We start from the raw sequence: 16,290 nt of genomic DNA on the forward strand, positions 1-16,290 counted from the left end.
GGCATCAAGGAACTAAATAATGGGACTTTAAAGGCACATTGTAATGAACTACAAAAAGTATATAAAAAGGTTCAATTTTTATTAATAACATACAAAAAACACAAGGAACGAACATGGAAGTTTAAAAACACATCAGATATAGGCATACAACTCAGTTAAATACACCATTATGGATCCTATCCTGCAGTCTCCTATATATTATTCTATAGCCATAGACAAATAAGACAATATTTCCAAGTAAGAGAGAGGATAAACTTCCCCTGTGGAGTTGAGAGTGAGGGAGCACTGCAGGTCTGGTGTTCCAAAGTGGTATAGTCTCAAATTGCTCTACATGTTTCGCGTTAGCAATGAACGCTTCATCAGGAGCTAGAGGTTCAAATAAATGTAAAAAAAAGAAGAGAGATGTTCACAAAAGTGGGCTTGATCAGTAGATCGCTGAAAACGATCGGAGGTGAAGACATACAACAGGCAGCATCATAGCAGAGCGGTGCATTCCCAGATCCTCCTCTTTCTATCGTGGGAACTGCAGCGTATACAAGCTACTCTCCATACCTACAACTAACTGATGTGACAGTTATTTGGGAGGCCCCTGCTTCTGCTTGCTGCCCACCTGATTTTTTTCAGATACATCTTCACCTCCGATCGTTTTCAGCGATCTACTGATCAAGCCCACTTTTGTGAACATCTCTCTTTTTTTTTTTTTTTTACATTTATTTGAACCTCTAGCTCCTGATGAAGCGTTCATTGCTAACGCGAAACATGCAGAGCAATTTGAGACTATACCACTTTGGAACACCAGAGCTGCAGTGCTCCCTCACTCTCAACTCCACAGGGGAAGTTTATCCTCTCTTACTTGGAAATATTGTCTTATTTGTCTATGGCTATAGAATAATATATAGGAGACTGCAGGATAGGATCCATAATGGTGTATTTAACTGAGTTGTATGCCTATATCTGATGTGTTTTTAAACTTCCATATTCGTTCCTTGTGTTTTTTGTATGTTATTAATAAAAATTGAACCTTTTATATACTTTTTGTAGTTCATTACAATGTGCCTTTAAAGTCCCATTATTTAGTTCCTTGATGCCCTTAACAGAATATCGGGGACGTTGGCACAAATGATCTTCGAGTACCTACAGAGTCACCCTGTATATTAGGTACTTTAGTACTAGGATTTCCCTTTTGCTTTACATTTATCAATATTAAACCTCATCTGCCACATAGTCGCCCAATTGGATAGTGCATTGAGGTTGGCTTGTCAATTGGAGACATCCTGTAAGGAGGATATTCCACTGCATAGCTTAGTGTCATCTGCAAAGACAGAAATGTTACTTTTAATCCCAGACCCAATGTCATTTATAAGGGTATTAAAAAGTAAGGGTCCCAGCACTGAATCTTGGGGTACACCACTGATAACCCTAGACCATTCAGAGTAAGAATCATTAACCACTACTCTCTGAATTCTGTCTTTTAGCCAGTTTTCTATCCATTTACAAACTGATATTTCCAAGCCTGTAGACTTTACCTTACACATGAGCCATGTGTGGGGAACTGTGTCAAAAGCTTTTGCAAAATCCAAGTATATCACGTCCACCGCCACCCCTCTGTCTGTTGCTTAAAATATTTATTTCCAGCAAGAACTCATCTATGTGGTCTTTTAATAAGCTCTCCAGTATCTTCCCGACTATAGAAGTTAAACTAACAGGACTATAGTTACTTGGTAAAGACTGTTCCCTTTTTAAATATAGGCACCACATTGGCCCTACGCCAATCCAGTGGTACTATTCCCATCATCAATTAGTCCCTAAACATTAGATACAATGGCGTTGTAATTACAGAGCTCAATTCTTTTAGGATCCGTGGGTGGATGCCATCTGGTCCAGGTGCTTTATCCACTTTTATTCTAAATATTTCTTGACCATATCCCTTTTGATCCATTGTGGATCATTTGGGGCTGTGTCACTACTACCCTCATTATGGACATGAGGTCCCCCATGCTCCTTTGTATACACAGAGCTGAAGAAAGCATTTAATAAATTTGCTTTCTCTTTGTCCCCAGTCACCCACTCTAGATTATTTTGTAAAGGGCCTACATGCTCAGACCTGACCTTTTTACTATTAATATTTTAGAAGAATTTTTGGGGGTTTGTCCTACTATCTTTTGCAATCTGTCGTTAGTTTTGAGTTTTTGCATCCTTGATTTCCTTTTTACATATTCTGTTATATTCTTTGTAACATTTAAACGACACTAGTGTTCCTTCATTTTTATATTTTTTAAAAGCTCTTTTCTTATTGTTTATAGCTTTTTTAACTTTGGCTGCGAGCCACATAGGTTTTATTTTTAGCCTTTTAAACTTATTGCCCATGGAAATATACTTTGCAGTGAGTTCACAAACAGTCACTTTAAAGAATTCCGATCTCTGTTCTGTGCCCATTGATGCCAATATTCCCTCCCAGGCCAAGTCCTAGAGAGCAGCCCTCATCCTTGGAAAATGTGCTCTCTTGAAGTGTTTTTTATCTTTCCCATATGTGTTTTTTGCTTACAGCTAACATCAAATGAAATCATGTTATGGCCGCTGCTACCCAGATGTTCCTTTATATGAACATTAGTAATAAGCTCAGCATGTTTTGAGATTACCAGGTCCAACAGTGCATCATTCCTAGTTAGGGCCTCAATAAACTGGACCATAAAATTGTCCTGCAATAGGTTTATACATTTTTGCCCTTTAACTGTCCCAGCAGTGCCATTACTCCAGTCAATTTCTTGGTAGTTAAAATCCCCCATTTTAACTATCGGTCTTGTGTCGTATGTAAACAGCAATTTCACCATGCATGTGAGGTATCACTGCAAACGTCAGATCGAGGGTAGTAGACCTCCTCTGTAAATCTAAAGTGGTACCCTGTAAAGGCTTTTAAAAATGTATGTAGTTTGTTGCCGTTGCACGTTTGTGTGCAATTTTAAAGCATGTCGTGCTTGGTATCCATGTACTTGGCATAAGATTATCTTTTTTATTCCATCAAACATTTGGGCAATATAGTGTGTTTTAGTGCATTAAGATTCAAAAAAGTGTTTTTTTTTCCCCAAAAAAATTGCGTTTGAAAAATCGCTGTGCAAATACGGTGTGAAAAAAAAAATTGCAACAGCCCACATGTGTGAGACTTTGGAAGCCTAGCTGCATACAGGACCAAAAAAAACAAGAACTACCTTGAGGCTTTCTGAAGGCGTAAAATTGTGATTTTACTCCTCACTACCTCACAAGTATGAAGTCCTCCAAGAACGATAGCCCCAACACTCCTCCATCATTTGACGGTGGGTGGGCGGCAAGTGGTTAAACGTGTGCAAAAATTTTTGATTTCGCTTATCACAGTTATGGAGGCCCTGAAATGTCCGGATATCACAAAAGCCCCCCCCCCCCCCCCAAATGACCCCATTTTGGAAAGTAGACACCCCAAGGTATTTGCTAAGAGGCATGGTGAGTATTTTGCAGCTCATTTGTTTTTGAAAATAAAGTAAAGAAAAATTTTTTTTTTTTTCTTTTTTCAAAACTTTGTGACAAAAAGCGAGATCTGCAAAATACTCAACATGCGTCTCAGCAAATAGCTTGGGGTGTCTACCTTCCAAAATTAGGTCATTTGGGGGTGGGGGGTTTGTGCTATCTGGGCATTTTATGGCCCCTGAAACTGTGATAGGCAGTGAGGAATGAAATCAAAAATTTACGCCCTTAGAAAGCCTGAAGGCAGTGATTGGTTTTCGGGGTCCTGTACGCGGTTAGACTGCCAAAAAGTCACACACATGTGGTATCCCCATACTCAGGAGGAGCAGCAGAATGTATTTTGGGGTGTAATGCCACATATAACCATGGCGTGTGTGAATATATCATTTAGTGACAACTTTGTGTAATTTTTTTTTTAACTTTTGTCATTTTTCAATCACTTGTGACAAAAAAAGAAAATATTCAATGGGCTCAACATGCCTCTCAGCAATTTCCTTGGGGTGTCTACTTTCCAAAATGGGGTCATTTGGGGGGGGGGTGTGTACTGCCCTGCTATTTTAGCACCTCAAGTAATGAGATAGGCAGTCAAACTAAAGGCTGTGTAAATTGCAGAAAATGTACCCTAGTTCGTAGGCGCTATAACTTTTCCGCAAACCAATAAATATACACTTATTGATATTTTTTTTTTACCAAAGATATGTGGCTGAATACATTTTGGTCTAAATGTATGACTAAAATTGAGTTTATTGGATTTTTTTCATAACAAAAAGTAGAAAATATATATTTTCTTTTTCAACATTTTTGGTCTTTTTCTGTTTATATCGCAAAAAATAAAAATCGCAGAGGCAATCAAATACCATCAAAAGAAAGCTTTATTCATGGGGAAAAAAAGGACACAAATTTTGTTTGGGTACAGCATTGCATGACTGCGCAATTACTAGTTAAAGCAGCGCAGTACCAAATTGTAAAAAGTGCTCTGGTCATTGAGCATCCAAATCTTCTGGGCCTGAGGTGGTTAATGGACCACAACCGCGTTTTTGACAAGTCCTTTTTTAAAAAAAATAGCTCTGAGCCGTTTTCTCCCGCTGCCGTCTGTTACCCGCAAAAAAAAAAGCCGCTCTGCACCCCCCCAAATCTCTTATATAGCCAAGGGGCATGGCCATTCGATGACTTCATCAGATGGCCATGCCCCATGGCTATATAAGAAATGCCACACAGTGGGTGACAACACAATGGAAGAAGACAGCCAAAGAAAAAGAGCGGGTTTTTTTTCTAGCGTGTAACTGGCGGCGAGAAAAGACAGCAGGGGAAGACAACGGCTCGGGGAAGAGCTATTTGAGCTATTTTTTAAATAAAGGACTTGTCAAAAACTGGCTCTTTTTACATTTCAATGCTTTTTGGGGTGAATGGGTCGTACCTGATACCCATTTACATGGGGGGGTAGGGCGGAATCTGGGGGCCCCTTTATTAAAGTGGGCTTCCAGATCCCGATAATCCCACTGCCCCGCAGACCCCAACAACCACCGACCAGAGTTATCTGGAAAAGGCCCTTGTCCCCAGCAACATGGGGACAAGATGCTTTGGGGGGGGTGCAGAGCCCCTCCAAAGTACCCACTCCCCACCCCATGTTGAGAGCATGCAGCCTGGTATGGTTCAGGAGGAGGCGGGGCACTTGCCCGTCCCCTCCCTTTCCTGACCTGCCAGGCTGCGTGCTCGGATAAGGGTCTGGTATGGATTTTGGGGGGACCCCACGTCATTTTTTAAAATATTTTGGTGTGGGGGGTCCCCTCCGAATCCATACTAGACCCAAAGAGCTTGGCAAGGACCTGGGGGGACCCCACGCCATTTTATTTTCGATTTTTTTTTCTTGCCGGCAATTTTTTTTTTTACATTCAGCTGTCAGGCATATAGCCTGGTATGGTTCGGAGGGGGGGGGGGGGCGCTCACTCTTCCCCCTCCCTTTCCTGGGGGACTCATCGGTTATTGAGGTTGTGGCGGCCAGCTTCCCGACCCCCTCCTTAGCAACCAGCTATATACAGTGATTTTAAAGAGGGGAAAAAAAAAACGTAAAATTCCTAAAAACTGCATGCAAAAACACATAAAAAAACAAGGATTTAAAAACGCAAAATGCACTGCAAAAGGTGCCTGAAAAACGCATGTGAACCTAGGGTTATACAATCTTCAAGGCTAAAGTTATTTTTTAACCATTTCAATACAGGGCACTTACACCCCCTTTCTGCCCAGGCCATTTGTCATCTTTCAGCCCTGTCGCACTTTGAATGACAATTGCGCGGTCATGCAACACCCAAATGATTTTTTAATAATTTTCTTCACACAAATGGATCTTTCTTCTGGTGGTATTTAATCACTATTGTTTTTTATATTCTTTACAAAAAAAAAAAAAAAAAAAAAAAGAAAAAAAGCTAGAAAATTTTGAAAAAAAAAATTTCTTAGTTTGTCAGTAAATTTTGTAAATAAGTATTTTTCTCCTTCACTTATGCGTGCTGATGATGACGTGGCACTATAGGCTGCACTGATGAGGCGAAACCAATATGCTGCACTGATGGACACTGATAGGTGGCACTGATGAGCATTGATAGACGGCACTGGTGGACACTAAAAGGCAGCACTGACTGGCATCAGTAATGGGCATCGATTTGCGTCACTGATGGTCACTAATGGGGAATTACTGTAATCAGGGCACTGATGATCAGTGCCCTGATTACAAGCCCTGGTCTCCCCTGTGAGGAGATGCCACTGTCCCAGTTAGTGGGAGGCTAGGAGAGCTGGTTACCGGCACTTCTGCATTTACACGTGACCGGCTGTGATTGGACACAGCTGATCACATGGTTAAAGGGCCTAGGAACACAGCGCTGAGCTCCCCCGCTGACACGTGAGAGCGGTCATTCTGGAGCGCTCTCATATGAAGTCCTCCAGGAACGATAACCGCAACACTCCATTTGACGGTGGGCGGGAAGCAAGTGGTTAAACGTGTGCAAAAAAAAAATAGCAAAAATGGCTCTGGCAGCAAAAGGGTTAAGTAATACTTGCTAGAGGGCTGAAATAACTGCCCAATAACCGGATAATCGCACCTTACCTTTCCACACTGCTAGTCCCTGTATGGGCCCAGGCTTTGCCTTTCACTGTGGGCATACCCCTGGAAGGTCTTCAGGGTCTGGGAACAATAGGAACGGACCACGGCCCTGGATTGTACAGCATACCAAGTGTCAAGGTGACCTCTCAAGCAGGACCCAATACCTAAAGCAAGGTCGTACCCACAGTGCGTGTATGGGTACAAAGGTTTTATCGAGGTGATACATTCCATCATCGTTCTGATGGCTCACGGATGAAGCCTTATGTGCAAGTTACTTAGGATTTATTAAAGGTGCTTCTATTTAATCCTAATGAGAGTTCTTGAACTCTTTCCTTACCAATGTCACAGAGAACCAGACACAGCCTTTCCTAATAGACATCAGAGTGACTTCTGAAGGGTCATCCACATCAGATTCCACTAAGGACTTTTTAATCCTTGAGAGACCGGGCAAACATTTCTACAGCATTATTTAGGATCATATCCTTTATGGTCTTTTTTATTGATGTAGCAATACTGGCTATTGGTTTGTTTTGTGTTTGTGTTGTTTATTGTATTTTATTACCAGTCTCTAGATGTTAACTTTTAAACTATGTCTGAATAAATACTGCCTACACCCCGAGAACAAGGTGGCATTCACAAGGGGAATAAATACAGTGATCTTAGCATCTACACTGGCAAAAATCATTATTGGATTCCCTGCAGATTTTGTAAGTTTGCCCACTTACAAAGAAATGAAGGGTCAAGAATTGTTATCATAGATGTATTTTAATTGATAGAGACAGAATATCAACCAAAAATCTAGAAATAAAAGCCACACAATATAAATGTTATAAAATTGAGTTGCAGTTCAGTGAGTAAAATAAGTATTTGATCCTCTACCAACCAACTATAATTGTGGCTCCCACAGACTGGCTACAGTATGTGCTCATGTGGTACACAGATTAGCCCTGTCCATTTAAGAATGTGCTCCTAACAACTCCTCATTATGTGTATAAAAGACATCTGTCCACAGAATCTTTCTTCAATTCAAACCCACCATCATGGGCAAGACCAAAGAGCTGTCAAAGGACTGCAGGGACAAGATTACAGACCTGCACAAGGCTGGAATGGGCTACAAGACCATCAGCAAGAAGCTTGGTGAGAAGGAGACAACTGTTGGAGCAATTATTCGCAAACGGAATAAGAATGAGAAAAGTTAAGGAATAGCCTAGAACTACACGGGAGGAGCTTGTGAATGATCTTATGGCAGTTGGGACCACACTCACCAAACAAACCATTGGTAACCAAATACACCGCCATGGATTGAAATTCTGCAGCACCCGCAAGGTCCCCCCTTCTCAAGAAGGCACATGTACAGGCCCTTCTGAAGTTTGCTAATAAACATCTAAATGATTCAGAGAAGGATTGGGAGAAAGTGCTGTGGTCAGATGAGACCAAAATTGAGCTCTTTGGCATTAACTCGACTCGCTGTGTTAGGAGAAAGAAAAATGCTGACTATCACCATAATGCCGTGTACACATGACCGGACTTTGACGGAGTTCCAACGAAATGGACTTGCCCACACACGATCACACCAAAGTCTGATCGCTTTGAACGTGATGACGTACGACTGGACTAGAATAAGGAAGTTCATAGCCAGTAGTCAATAGCTGCCCTTGCGTCCTTTTTTGTCCATCGGACTAGCATACAGACGAACGGATTTTTCGATTGGACTCGAGTCCGTCGGAAAGATTTGAAACATGTTCCATTTCTAAAGTCCAACAGATTTTTCAACAGAAAATGTCAGATGAATCCCACACACGATCAAATTGTCCGACGGATTTGTTCCGTCGGACCAGTTCAGTCGTGTGTACACGGGCATAAGAACAACATCCCTACAGTCAAGCACAGAGGTGAAAACATTATGCTTTGGGGCTGTTTCTCAGCTAAAAAGGTACAGGCTGACTTTGCCGCATTGAGGGGCCAATGGACAGGGCTGTGTATTGTAAAATCTTGGATGAGAACCTTCTTCCCTCAGCCAGAACACTGAAGATGGGCTGTGGATGGGTCTCCCAGCATGACAATGACTCAAAACATACCGCCAAGGCAACAAAGAAGCAGCTCAAGAAGAAGTGCATTAAGGTCATGGAGTGGCCTAACCAGTCTCCAGACCTTAATCCTATAGAAAATTTATGGAGTGAGCTGATACTTTGAGTTGCCAAGTAACAGCCAAGAAACCTTTAGGATTTAGAAGACCTGTAAAGAAGAGTGGACCAAAATATCTCCTGGGATGTGTGCATACCTGGTAACCAACTACAAGAAAAGACTTACCTGTGCTTGCCAACAAGGGTTTTTCCACCAAGTACTAAGTCATGTTTTGCTCAGGAATCAAATACTTATTTCACTCACTGAACTGCAACTCCAATTATAACATTTGTATCATGTGTTTTTTCTGAATTTTCGGTTGATATTCTGTCATTATCATTTAAAATACACCTATGATAAAAATTATAAACCCTTTATTTCTTTGCAAGTGGGCAAAATTACAAAATCTGCAAGGGATCAAATAATTATTTCCCCCACTGTGCGTATTTAACATTGAAACATAACAGAAGGTATTCTGTAACGGTTCTTCTAGTATGCATCTATGTATATACAATACATGCACATGCATCCATAAAATATGCCTAGTTTAAAAAAATTTCCCTGTGCCCTAAGAACCACAGATGGGGTGTACAGATAGCCATAGAAGTTAATGTCTGTACATCCCTCTACCCATGCAAATGACATTGCACAGAAGCATCAGTATTTATACAGGAGTGTACATTAATTCGCTTCTATGGCCCGCTGTATGCCCCACCTGTGGCTCCCTGGGCACAGGAAGATGCCGTGTTTTTTATGCTAGGCATATTTTATCTCTGCAAGCATCTATATGCATGAATGCAGTTGAAGTAATAAAACACATTTGTGTAGACTGCATGCATCTGCTTTATCACTGCAAATATGAGCCTCTGAGTAAAGGTTTAGCCCATTCACCAGTATAAAGATGGTGATACACCATCAGAGACCTGGCACAGCAGTTCCTTTCATTGTTATTAGTTTACTCATCACGCCCAATAGATATAACTAAATGCTGAAAAACACATTGCAGTTTGCTCAATAACTGTGGTCTAATTATTTTGTTAAATGATAAACTCTTCCAGATATAGTGACTTCATTTTTTATTTTCTTCCCTTTCTACCCTACAACTTTGCCACTTTCCCTATACTCTGCAGATGGAGAATAGGAGACATTTCTCATGTGCCAATGCTTTTCTTTAAGCTTTTGCATGGTGCTTACATCCAAAGAACCGCGCAGGAAGCCCAGCATTAGGGATGAGCCGAACACCCCCCTGTTCGGTTCGCACCAGAACATACGAACAGGAAAAAAGTTTGTTCGAACGCGCAAACACCGTTAAAGTCTATGGGACACGAACATGAATAATCAAAAGTGCTAATTTTAAAGGCTTATATGCAAGTCATTGTCATAAAAAGTGTTTGGGGACCTGGGTCCTGCCCCAGGGGACATGGATCAATGCAAAAAAAAGTTTTAAAAACGGCCGTTTTTTCAGGAGCAGTGATTTTAATAATGCTTAAAGTCAAACAATAAAAGTGTAATATTCCTTTAAATTTCATAGCTGGGGGGTGTCTATAGTATGCCTGTAAAGGGGCGCATGTTTCCCGTGTTTAGAACAGTCTGACAGCAAAATGACATTTCGAAGGAAAAAACCCATTTAAAACTACTCGCGGCTATTGCATTGCTGACAATACACATAGAAGTTCATTGATAAGAACGGCATGGGAATTCCCCACAGGGGAACCCCGAACCAAGATTAAAAAAAAAAAATGACGTAGGAGTCCCCCTAAATTCCATACCAGGCCCTTCAGGTCTGGTATGGATTTTAAGGGGAACCCCGCGCCAAAAAAAAAAAAAAACGGCGTGGGGTCCCCCCAAAAATCCATACCAGACCCTTATCCGAGCACGCAACCTGGCAGGCCGCAGGAAAAGAGGGGGGGACGAGAGTGCGGCCCCCCCCTCCTGAACCGTACCAGGCCACATGCCCTCAACATTGGGAGGGTGCTTTGGGGTAGCCCCCCAAAACACCTTGTCCCCATGTTGATGAGGACAAGGGCCTCATCCCCACAACCCTGGCCGGTGGTTGTGGGGGTCTGCTGGCGGGGGGCTTATCGGAATCTGGAAGCCCCCTTTAACAAGGGGACCCCCAGATCCCACCCCCCCTGTGTGAAATGGTAAGGGGGTACTTACCCCTACCATTTCACTAAAAAACTGTCAAAAATGTTAAAAATGACAAGAGACAGTTTTTGACAATTCCTTTATTTAAATGCTTCTTCTTTCGTCTATCTTCCTTCATCTTCTTCTTCTGGTTCTTCCTCCGGCGTTCTCGTCCAGCATCTCCTCTGCGGTATCTTCTATCTTCTTCTCCTTGGGCCGCTCCGCACCCATGGCATGGGGGGAGGCTCCCGCTCTTCTCTTCGTTTTCTTCTCTTCTTCATTTTCTTCTCCGGGCCGCTCCGCATCCATGCTGGCATGGAGGGAGGCTCCCGCTGTGTGACGGCGTCTCCTCGTCTGACCGTTCTTAAATAACGGGGGGTGGAGGAAGAACCAGAAGAAGAAGAAGATGAAGGAAGAAAGAAGAAGAAGCATTTAAATAAAGGAATTGTCAAAAACTGTCTCTTGTCATTTTTAACATTTTTGACAGTTTTTTAGTGAAATGGTAGGGGTAAGTACCCCCTTACCATTTCACACGGGGGGGGGGGGGCGGGATCTGGGGGTCCCCTTGTTAAAGGGGGCTTCCAGATTCCGATAAGTCCCCCGCAGACCCCCACAACCACCGGCCAGGGTTGTGGGGATGAGGCCCTTGTCCTCATCAACATGGGGACAAGGTGTTTTGGGGGGCTACCCCAAAGCACCCTCTCAATGTTGAGGGCATGTGGCCTGGTACGGTTCAGGAGGGGGCGCACTCTCGTCCCCCCCTCTTTTCCTGCGGCCTGCCAGGTTGCGTGCTCGGATAAGGGTCTGGTATGGATTTTTGGGGGGACCCCACGCCGTTTTTTTTTTTTTTTTTTTGGCGCGGGGTTCCCCTTAAAATCCATACCAGACCTGAAGGGTCTGGTATGGAATTTAGGGGGAACCCCACGTCATTTTTTTAAAAAATTTTGGCCAGGGTTCCCCTTAATATCCATACCAGACCTGAAGGGCCTGGTATGAAATTTAGGGGGACTCCCACGTCATTTTTTTGTTTAAATTTTGGTTTGGGGTTCCCCTGTGGGGAATTCCCATGCCGTTTTTATCAATGAACTTCTATGTGTATTGTTGGCAATGCAATAGCCGCGAGTAGGTTTAAATGGGTTTTTTCCTTCAAAATGTCATTTTGCTGTCAGACTGTTCTAAACACGGGAAACATGCGCCCCTTTACAGGCATACTATAGACACCCCCCAGCTACGAAATTTAAAGGAATATTACACTTTTATTGTTTGACTTTAAGCATTATTAAAATCACTGCTCCTGAAAAAACGGCCGTTTTTAAAACTTTTTTTTGCATTGATCCATGTCCCCTGGGGCAGGACCCGGGTCCCCAAACACTTTTTATGACAATAACTTGCATATATGCCTTTAAAATTAGCACTTTTGATTTCTCCCATAGACTTTTAAAGGGTGTTCCGCGGCATTCGAATTTGCCGTGAACACCTCAAATTGTTCGCTGTTCGGCGAACTTACGAACAGCCAATGTTCGAGTCGAACATGAGTTCGACTCGAACTCGAAGCTCATCCCTACCCAGCATAATAATATGACGTAATCGTGGACAGTACTTGGTAAACTGAAAGGGACTGCCAGAGGTCTTGTCTCATAATACAGTCTTCCCAACACATGCCTTTACAGAATGTGTGCTCTCCAGCAGCAAATGTGTTTATTTATATTGCAAGTAAAAACTGTTTTCAGATTACAAATGTGTGGGCACCCATGGAAGTATACTATATACAAATCACTGTAGAGAAATGTAATTCTACTTTATTTTGAAGGAATTTGTATGGCTGGTTTGAAACTGGAATAGGGAGAAAAGAAATATAGTGAATTATGAAACCACTTTTTTTATTTATTTTTTTTAACAGAAATGAAACCACTTTTATTATCCAAGTCTTGAAACCTTGGTCACGGGAGGGGGAGAGGAGTGGGCTGCAGAGACACACAGACAACTAGCAGGCATCTGGTTACAACATGTTTAAAAAAAAATAATTTTAGGTCTTAAGATTACATTAAACCCCCAAAACATTATATATTTTTCTGAAGACAGAGGCCCTGGAGAATAAAATAGTGGTTGTTGCAGTTTTCTTATCTGCAAAGCAGTTTATCAAATGCAAATTTTCAGGAAAAAATACACCAAAATGGATTTTAGTGCATACAGCACAATAGGATACCTACTTTTTTGGTAAAATATAAAAGATGATGTTGCGTTGAGTAAACCTGTAGAGTTTAAAAATTGTGCACAGCTGTGAAATGGTGACAAACTGCGGTACCTAAAAATCTCCGGGCGGCATGCACACACATAAAACGTCCGCAGCTTGGAGAAGAGGAAGACGGGGAGACTCTACACGGCAAGGCTCTGTTCGCCTGCTGCCCTCCGATGATTCTTAAGTCACGGTGGAAATGCTGCACTGCTACATACTTTGTCCACATATTTTAATCCCCTTGATGAGCCGTACCTGAGAAGTGCCCTCCTGTAACATGATCATGACAGGGCACCCATCACTGACACTGACCCAGGCTGAGTGGTGAGCAACGATCGGTCAGAGGCAGCTTTGATGCTCTCAGCATATACAGACAACAAAAATAGAAAAGGTAGTCATTAAATTATCCTCCTCTCACTGAAGTAAGAAGGAAAGAAGAGCCACAGTCCTCTTTCAAACCCTGTTTCCTACATCAGAAACACTCTCCAATCTCATCTATTAAACAAAATGTCAACCTTTCTCACGTTTTGGGTTGATATTGTATGTAAACTGCTACCCAGTATTGGTTTCTAAATTGAGTTTACCTAAGATTGAAGGGATGAGCTACTTTTGGCTAATTTGGCATTCTCAGCCCAAATGATAAACCAGGACTGCCTAAAGGCTCAACACAGTCCTCAAAATGTGTGTTTACGCAGAATATTTAAACAAGGCACTACTAAATGAAAAGAACATTGGTCACTATACAACTATCTGATGGATTTTTAATGTTGTTGAATAATATACCATAAACTCAGAGGCCTGCCGAACACAGCATGAAAAGAGGAAAAGTCCATTCCAGGTGAGATCCATGTGGTTCCCATGACTCCTAAACCCAGAGCTGGGGAATCTGCATTGTAATAATACACACCACACTGTCACTTGTTTGAAACAACTGAACAGGAAACAGATGTGAAACAATTTAACAACAATGTTGAGATGCACTAATCACATCTCAGTACAGCAGCTGAAGCTGCTAAACATTAGTTTATACAAGTCAAATGAGGCGTTTACGTTATCTGCCAACTCTATAGAGAAATGGAATTAGCGCACTAGGAAAGCCCGTGGCAGTGCTAATCAGCTGTTTTTTCTTAAGCAAGCACCAGAATAAGAAGCAAACCATGAACAATCTGTCAAAATGATACACAAATCTTTTTTGTAAGGAGCCAGCACATAACCAGACCATCGGGTGGCTGGATCTTTAACGGTTTTGGTAACTGACATGTGGACATTTGGCTCAACAAGCAGTAAAAAGACAGAAGTAGAGCAAAAAAAGAATTGGTTAAAGAACAGATAAAGACGCTATATAATTTTACCCACAATAGTGTCTGATATCCAAGCAGGTATTAGCAAAAGACACATGGATAAAGATCAGAGATGACTCCATCAGTACTAATCTTTGAAGCAGGGAACATTCACACTCCAAACATGTGCAACCATAGAATCTCAAGACTGCACACCTTGTAAAAAATACCATGCCCTGAGCAACAGCCAACTCCGCAGGCAACTCTAGGGTCCATCAAAACAAACCTCTATCAAGAGCTGGCACTTTGGAGTTGGGTGTTCAAACAATTTATTTCCTCCTTTGCACATTCATAAACTTCTTTCTTAACAGCAAGGTGATATAAATTGCACTCCATATTCCCTCCCAGCCCTTACTTGTGTACAACCTGCACTTGTTTTTAATTGATGGAGAAATATTTGCATACATTTTTGGAATCCAATAAAAAAATACACCAGCATTTGAGATAGAAGAGGCGAACTGAGCCATTCTGCATACATGTTCTCACTGCCTTTTAAAAGAAAGTTGAATGAAGGATGCATGTTCCATTCATTTAAACTCCTCCCTCCGGAAGGCCTAGGAAATCACCAAATTGATAGATGGTCATGGGATTTTTGCTACGGTGATGGCTGGCTCTTTAGAATTCAGAACAGATTTATATCTTGCGAGCTGGAATCTGCGGTTTCCTGTTCATACAGGCAAAGCCAGAGAACTAGTTGCCATCTCATTCCTTTGCTACTCATCAGCACTATAGGATAAATCATAGCGGGGTTAATTTATTAAAAGAGTGAAGAATGTTCATTTTGCAAAGTGAAATTTCACTCATCTTTGTGAACGAGGTGAAGCTAAGTGATACTTTGCAAAAACTACTCAATCATTTTTTAAGGAAACTTAAAAAAAAAAAAAAAAAAACAGGACTGTTGCTCGCACATGATTGGATGATGGAAGTCAGCACAACTTCACTCCACTCTTTTAGCAAATCAACCCCAACAAGTACAGAAAGGACCATTTATTATTGTGCCCTGTATTAAACAACAAATCTGTGAGCTAAATATTGATTCTCCTCACCCCCCTGTTTACTTACTCGATTAGAGTCTATACCATTTACTTGTCTAAGCTGATCTAGAGTCCATTGAGATCTTCTCACAAAGCAGGATGAGCCTTCAAACTGTTTAACCTTGGTGATGTAGACTTGTGATGGCCTCTTGTTTGTCACTATAAACAAAAAACACAAATGGAGTAGACTGTCAATGCCTACTGGCAAATATTATATAGTAGATATATCTCAATAAACTGATGTCTATAACCAAGTCTTTTCTTACCCATGTTAAAAGTGTGTCGCCTACACAAACCAAGCAAAGAAAAGTTGTACTATTGCCCACAAAGCTGATCTGATTCAAACTGCCATCTTTTTTAGGGCAGACTAGAAAATAAAACCTTGCAGGTTGTATTTTACAGATTTCATAGGAATGTGCACAATCACATTGCAATATCTGCAATTAAAACTTTAAAAATTGGAATTCAGTCAGAAAAAAAAAATTCACTTTAAATTGGAAATATTTTTTTTTTTAAATACATACCTGGTTTGAAAAATAAAACCACTACAAAGTTTATGAATAAGTTAAAGACCTTCAGAAACTACTGTATCTTTTAGCTTTGCCACAAAATACAAAATTTCTGGGGTGGTGGATTTTGCTTTCTCTTTGACCTCCTTTTCTGTACTTCTAGACATGATTTGTTGAGCCTTTGGCTTCTACCAGAGTGAGTCAACTTTGCTTGCATTACTGCTCTTCTAAGTAAACTTGAAAAACTAACAAAACGGAATTAAAAAAAAAGGATAACACTTAAGAAAGAGCTAATTTGAAGCTAAAGTCCAGCCAAACTGCTAAACACACA

General features: G+C 41.3%; 1 protein-coding gene across 1 annotated transcript in view; it reads right to left on the minus strand.

The window, feature by feature from the left end:
- Positions 1-16,290, minus strand: part of STXBP6 (syntaxin binding protein 6) — a 147,607-nt gene that overhangs the window by 28,789 nt on the left and 102,528 nt on the right. Inside the window, exon 3 of the mRNA XM_073609553.1 lies at positions 15,479-15,609. Within this exon, the coding sequence (XP_073465654.1) occupies positions 15,479-15,609 (131 nt within the window). The remainder of the gene's footprint in view (positions 1-15,478; positions 15,610-16,290) is intronic.

This window comes from Aquarana catesbeiana, linkage group LG13 (genome assembly GCF_042186555.1).
Source record: "Aquarana catesbeiana isolate 2022-GZ linkage group LG13, ASM4218655v1, whole genome shotgun sequence".
Lineage (NCBI taxonomy): Eukaryota > Metazoa > Chordata > Amphibia > Anura > Ranidae > Aquarana > Aquarana catesbeiana.